Source organism: Phoca vitulina, unplaced genomic scaffold (assembly GCF_004348235.1).
Source record: "Phoca vitulina isolate PV1807 unplaced genomic scaffold, GSC_HSeal_1.0 scaffold100, whole genome shotgun sequence".
In the NCBI taxonomy this organism is placed as follows: domain Eukaryota; kingdom Metazoa; phylum Chordata; class Mammalia; order Carnivora; family Phocidae; genus Phoca; species Phoca vitulina.
The window spans coordinates 1,000,166-1,007,201 of NW_022589803.1; the positions used below are offsets into that span (position 1 = coordinate 1,000,166).

A 7,036-nucleotide genomic window follows, 5' to 3' on the forward strand; every position below is an offset into this window, starting at 1 on the left:
GAGAAAGGACTCCCAGTTCTAAAGCTCATCAGCTCAGACAGAAGAGCAGATACATGTTTTTCTTCCACCAACAAGTGAAGACTGGCAGTTCATGTTGGGCCAAAGAAGACAGGGAACTTCACTGAAACAAAAGGAGTTTCGGCAGTGGCTTGGGAATATTCCTTAAAGTCCCCGTCGGAGGTAGACTAACCAGAGACAATTCGCTCCAATCATCATAACCATTAACCTGGGAAATGAATGAGGGAGAAGCCCCATATGCAACAAGAATAACCTGGGTCTATTAGGAGGCCCAGTGAGAGAGTCAACATCCCCTTCGTCGGGATGGCCTGGGTTTCCTCCAGCAATCTGTGTTTATTAAATAGAGGAGGAGGTGGCCTCTTTACACTATCATTATCCAATATATAGGGAGGCAGCTTGTTAGCCTGGTTGGCAGCCAAACACATTCTACAAGAGATCCTTAGGTCAGGGTCCTGATTTAGGGCCATGCATACCTCTGTCCATTTGCCCTGTTTCCTGCAGAAGAGATCTAACTGATAGATCTTATTGAAGTTTAATGTCTCGTTAATGGGCCATTTTTCCCGGGCACCTGGATGGCTCAGCGGGTTAAGCGTCTGCCTTCGGCTCAGGTCATGATCCCGGGTCCTGGGATGGAGCCCCGCATTGGGCTCCCTGCTCAGCGGGAAGCCTGCTTCTCCCTCTCCCTCTGCCTGCCACTCTACCTGCTTGTGCTCTCTGTCAAGTAAATAAATAAAATCTTTTTTTTTAAAAATGGGCCATTTTTCCTTGTCTCTAAGGAGTACTGAGGCCGTGCAGTGTTACAGAAGATCAGTCATCTTTTTCTTAAATCGTGAGATCTGAATAGTTTCCAGGGAGTTAAAAGGCATCCCAAGGGAGAGTCCTTGGGAACTGAAGAAGATCCCATGCTCCTAAAAAAGGAGAGAAGGTCTATTACCAAGGAACCCCCCCACACACACACAACTCCCGGGGATTATTCCATGCAGGATATGTCAGAGGTTCCTGGTGTCAAAGAGACTGGAGGCATCCCTGGACAGAAATGGCTATGACCACCACCCAGCCCTGTAGGAGGGATGCCAGCATGTCCCCTCACATTCCCCCACCCCCGCTTCCCCATTGCATCCCAGGCAAAAACATCCACCAAAACACTGAGCCACGAAGAATCGGCCCTTTTTAACCCATGAGAAACACTAGAAAAGTTTTACAAGGGGAAATTACCTGATTTTGTAATTTAAATAGTAGGGGACATTGACAGGAAACAGTGAAGATGGAAATCAACCATGGTCTAAGCAACATTCCAAAACATTCAGTCTTTACAGCAAACTTACCTAGGAAACAGTCCCCAGTTGGTTTTTTTGGGTTGTTTTTTTTTAAGGTTTTATTTGAGGGGCACCTGGGTGGCTCAGTCGTTAAGCATCTGCCTTCGGCTCACGTCATGATCCCACGGTCCTGGGATCAAGCCCCACATTGGGCTCTCTGATCAACAGGGAGTCTGCTTCTCCCTCTGCCCGCTGCACCCCCTACTTGTGCTCCCTCTTTCTCTGTCAAATAAATAAATAAAATCTTTTTAAAAAATAAGATTTTGAGAGAGAGAGAGCACGCAAGCACAAATGGGGAGAAGGGCAAAGGGAGAGGGAGAAGCAGACTCCTCGCTGAGCGTGAAGCCCAACACAGGGCTCGACAGGGGGATGACAGGGGACTCATTCCAAGGACCCTGAGATCATGACCTGAGCCAAAATCAGATGCCACCCCCAGCTGGGTTTTAATTCAATCAGGTACTGGTTTCAGCTGGTGCCGGGCAGAGGTTTCGTGGCCAGAAGTGGCTAGACCAGAGATGTGAAGGGGATCCCCTTGGACCAATGAGGAGGAAACCTCACATGGGAGTCTTAAGATTGGCAGCCATGCTTGTGACTTAGGTGACTGTCCCATGCCCAAGACAGACGACTTTGTATGAGGACGGGAATAAAGAGAGGGCATCAAGTTTCTGGGTCTTATGACCATCCCAGCCAGAATACTAACTTCTATCTAAAACGCAGGCTTTCTCCTCCCTATAGAATAGCCACGGGCTAGAGGACTGCAGCCTGAGCAATCAACATGAAAGTGTTCCAATAAGAGGTACTCCTTGAAAAGCCCCTAAAATGAACATAAAGGAAGAGAAGAGGAAGTAAGCACTCACCAAGTCTGCACAGAGGCTCAGAGTCCAGATGAGAAGACTCAGGCCCCCTGCTCAGGGTTCAAAAAGATTTGATGTGGGCTGGGAGTGAATGGTCAAGAAATAATTCTTGAGATGTTTTTGGTACAAAAAGGTGTTTTTATTAAAGTGTGGGACAGGACCCGTGGGCAGAGCTCCACTGGGATTGTAAGGAGTGATTGGTTATATACTTTTGAGTTGGGAGAGGGTAAAGACAAAGGAAGTTTCCAAAAGGATTTTCTTTTTTTTTTTTTAAGATTTTATTTATTTGACAGAGAGAGACACAGTGAGAGAGGGAACACAAGCAGTGGGAGTGGGAGAGGAAGAAGCAGGCCTCCCGCGGAGCAGGAGCCCGATGTGGGGCTTGATCCCAGGACCCTGGGATCATGACCTGAGCCGAAGGCAGACGCTCTAACAACTGAGCCACACAGGCGCCCCTCCAAAAGGATTTTCATATGTTAAAGTAGACATACAGGATTCTGAAGGTCTGGCTATTGTCGAGCTAAGATTGCTTTTTACCTCTAGTAAAGCACTTACGTTAATGGACTCCAGAAATGGACTCTCGACTCGTTATGGTCAACTAATCTTTGACAAATTAGGAAAAAACATCCAATGGAGGGCGCCTGGGTGGCTCAGTTGGTTAAGCGACTGCCTTCGGCTCAGGTCATGATCCTGGAGTCCCCGGATCGAGTCCCGCATCGGGCTTCCTGCTCTGCAGGGAGTCTGCTTCTCCCTCTGACCCTCCCCCCTCTCATGTGCTCTCTCTCTCCTCTCCTCCTCTCTCTCAAATAAATAAATAAAATCTTTAAAAAAAAACAAAAAACAAAAAACATCCAATGGAAACAAGACACTCTCTTCAATAAATGGTGCTGGGAAAATTGGACAGCTACATACAGAAGAATGAAACTCAACCATTCTCTTACACCATACACAAAGATAAACTCAAAATGGATGAAAGACCTCAATGTGAGACAGGAATCCATCAAAATCCTAGAGGAGAACATAGGCAGTAACCTCTGACATCGGCCACAGCAACTTCTTTCAAGATACATCTCCAAAGGCAAGAGAAACAAAAGCAAAAATGAACTTTTGGGACTTCATCAAGATAAAAAGCTTCTGCACAGCAAAGCAAACAGTCAACAAAACTAAGAGACAACCCATGGGATGGGAGAAGATATTTGCAAATGACATTACATATAAAGGACTGGTATCCAAGATCTATAAAGAATTTCTCAAACTCAACACCCAAAAAAAACAAATAATCCAGTCAAAAAACGGGCAGAAGACATGAACAGACACTTCTCCGAAGAAGACATACAAATGGCTAACAGACACATGGAAAAATGTTCAACATCACTAGCCATCATGGAAATTCAAATCAAAACCACAATGAGATACCACCTTATACCACTTAGAATGGCAAAAATTAACAAGGCAAGAAACAACAAATGTTGGAGAGGATGTGGAGAACAGGGAACCCTTTTACACTTGGTAGCAAAGCAAGCTGGTACAGCCACTTCGGAAAACAGGATGGAGGTTCCTCAAAAAGTTAAAAATAGAGCTACCCTACGACCCAGCAATTGTATTACTAGGTATTCACCTCAAAGATACAGATGTAGTGAAAAGAAGGGGCACAAGCACCCCAGTGTTCATAGCAGCAATGTCCACAATAGCTAAACTGTGGAAAGAGCCGAGATGCCCTTCAACAGATGAATGGATAAAGATGTAGTACATATACACAATGGATAACTCAGTCATCAGAAAGGATGAATACCCACCATTTGCATCGACATGGATGGAACTGGAGGGTATTATACTAAGTGAAATAAGTCAAGCAGAGAAAGACAATTTTCATATGGTTTCACCTTGTATGTGGAACGTAAGGAATAGCATGGATGACCATAGGGGAAGGGAGGGAAAACTGAAGGGTGGGGAGAATCAGAGAGAGACAAACCCGTGAGAGACTCTTAACTATGGAAAAGAAACTGAGGGTTGCTGGAGGGGAGGGGGGCGGAGGTATAGGGTGATGGACATTAAGGAGGGCACCTGATGTGATAAGCACTGGGTGTTATATGCAACTGATGAATTACTGAACTCTACATCTGAAACTAATGATGTACTATATGGTGGCTAACTGAACATAATAAAAAAAATTTTTTTAAACTCATCTGTAGGGGTGCCTGGGTGGCACAGTTGGTTGAGCACCCGACTCTTGGCTGAGGTCGTGATCTCAGGGTCATGGATGGAGCTCCGTGTGGGTTCTATGCCTGAGACTCTCTCTCCCTCTCCCTCTACCCCTCCCACCTACATACACTCTCTCTAAAATAAATGCATCTTTAAAAAGGAAAAAAAGACAGTGTGAGTTCTTGGAGGCTTGTCATACTCTGCGGATCCCAAGCACTTGTCAATGGGCTACAAGTTGTATGGAAATTTCATTTTTATCTACTTTCCTTTGCCTTTGTTCTCCTCATCCTGCGGGCTCTCAGGGATACGGGCTGCTGGAATTGTCTGGAAAAGAAGGAAGCTGCAGGGCCAGGAGCCTGTGGTTCCCGCGGGGATTATGGACACCTGAAGAGCTGGCCTGGGCCCACCTTTTAACACCTCCGTGATGCACAGCTTGAAGGGGATGCCGTTCTTCTTGGCGAAGATGTAGACGGCGCGGCAGGGCTGGGACAGCAGGTCCAGGTAGAGCTCCAGGCCCATGGCGGTGGCAGCGCGGACGGGACGACAGCACTCCAGCACAGCGACTATGGCAGGATTAGGGCGCTCTGAGATATAGGGTCTCGGGCCCCGCCCCCCTGGGGCTTCCACCAGTGGGCGAGAGAGCACTGCCCAGGGAGTTGCCCCAACCAATGCCTGCCCTGCCCCCCCCCCCCCCCCCCCCACCCGGCTCCAGCCGGGACCGTGCCCGGGCTCTAGACTTGGTCCTTCCGGGCCGAGCCCGCGCCGCGCCGGATCGCAGGTGTTGTGCGAGAGTTCCGTGCACACCGAGCTGCCAATATTGCGGGGCGCGGTGACCTGCCGGCCCGCCCGCGTTTCTCAGCAGCTCCTGGGTGCATTGCGGGGAGGGGCGCGCTGGTGGGAAGGGGCATACCGCAAGGAAGGCGGCGCAGGGTGGGAGGGCGCCGCACTGCTAAGAGAGCGCGGGGAGGATAGAGCGCACTGAAGGGAGGGGAGGAGGGAGCGCACCGCAGAGATGGGAGGCGCAAGCAGGGGAGGGAGCGCGGGTAGGAAGGGGCGCTGGGCCGGGAGGAGGGCCCACCGCGGAGAGGGAGATCTGGGAGGAAAGTTCTCCAGGGGTGGCTGGCGGGGAGGAGGCGCAGCTTGGGGAGAGGGGCGCTGGGCGGAGGGGGAGATCGGGGAGGAAGGGTCTCAAGATGGGGCTCCCGACAGAGATGGGGCGCGGATGAGGTAGGCTTTGGGCAAGCTGGTACGTACCTGCCTGCTTTTCCGGTCGCCTGTGCCAGAGATCCTGGCGGGTCCCGGGCTTCACACTGGCTTGGAAACGGCAGGGCTCTGGGACCTGGGAAGCCCACAACCCACGGACATCAGAGTGTTCCTTCAGAGTTTTGTTCCTGGACGCTGCCACTTGGCAGAAGGGTAGAGGATGACTGGGATGCTCCTCCCAGCCATCGGGTCTGTGGAAGGAATCTTAAAGGGCACACAGTGGGATAAGCATATTTGCAGGTGTGTCCCAGGTTGGTGAGAACCTAGGCTGGGAGGCTAAATTTAGGAAAGAACTTTCTACAGTCGGGAGCTGCCCACCAACAGAGCAGCTGGCGTGAGAAAGTGTGAGTTGCAGGTCGGTGAGGGTGTGCGAAGGGAAAATGCCCAGATCACGGGTCAGGGAGACAAAAGCAGTTTGGCAAGAGCCAAAATGTCCCTTTTCCCTTTCTTCTCACTCCTCACCCTACCCTGGATATGATCCCAGAGGCTGCTCTGAGGGTCTAGGGCCAGCGACCCAGCTCTAGCCCAGTTCTTTTTTTTTTTTTTTTTAAGATTTTATTTATTTATTTGACAGAGAGACACAGCGAGAGAGGGAACACAAGCAGGGGGAGTGGGAGAGGGAGAAGCAGGCCTCCCGCTGAGCAGGGAACCCTATGTGGGGCTCCATCCTCAGGACCCTGGGATCATGACCTGAGCAGAAGGCAGACGCTTAACGACTGAGCCACCCAGGCGCCCCTCTAGCCCAGTCTTTGAGAGTAACCCACCCCTCTGACTGGGGACCCAAGCAGGTGGATCAGAAGGCTTCCCTGGGATACTTGAAGTTGGAATTCAGGAGAGAGGAGAGAAACGTGGGCATCATGAGTGATGTGGGAAACAAAGGCAGAAGAAAAATTATTAAATTTCCTTAGAGCCCACTGACAAGTCCTTGAAACAGGCAGAGAGACATTCCTCTAGGAACTCAACTGCCTCAATATTAATATTTTGCTAAGGGCAAAAGGCAATCCTAGCCTGACCCCCCTCCCCCCACCTTCCCTGGGATCCTATAAGTCTAACATATAAAAATTCCTTTAAAATTTTCCTTAATCTCTGGAGCGCCTGGGTGGCTCAGTCTCTTAAGCGTCTGCCGTCGGCTCAGGTCATGGCCCCAGGGTCCTGGGATCGAGCCCTGCATCAGGCTCCCTGCTCGGCGGGAAGCCTGCTTCTCCCTCTCCCACTCCCCCTGCTTGTGTTCCTTCTCTCACTTTGTCTCTCTCTGTTAAATAAATAAATAAAATCTTTTCAAAAAATTTTCCTTTCTCTCTAACACCCCCAAGACATGTGTTGGGAATCGCTGCCTAAGCATATGCCCTACCGATATACATCGGAAGGGTCCCATGATTAAGG

The 7,036-nt window shown here is 49.8% G+C and overlaps 1 protein-coding gene across 2 annotated transcripts in view; it reads right to left on the reverse strand.

Moving 5' to 3' along the window:
- Positions 1-4,909, reverse strand: part of LOC116627732 (glutathione S-transferase theta-2B-like) — a 15,294-nt gene extending 10,385 nt beyond the window's left edge. For both annotated transcript variants that reach the window (XM_032397618.1, XM_032397617.1), the window contains exon 1: positions 4,798-4,909. In XM_032397618.1, the coding sequence (XP_032253509.1) occupies positions 4,798-4,909 (112 nt within the window). The remainder of the gene's footprint in view (positions 1-4,797) is intronic.
- Positions 4,910-7,036: the final 2,127 nt, after the last annotated feature.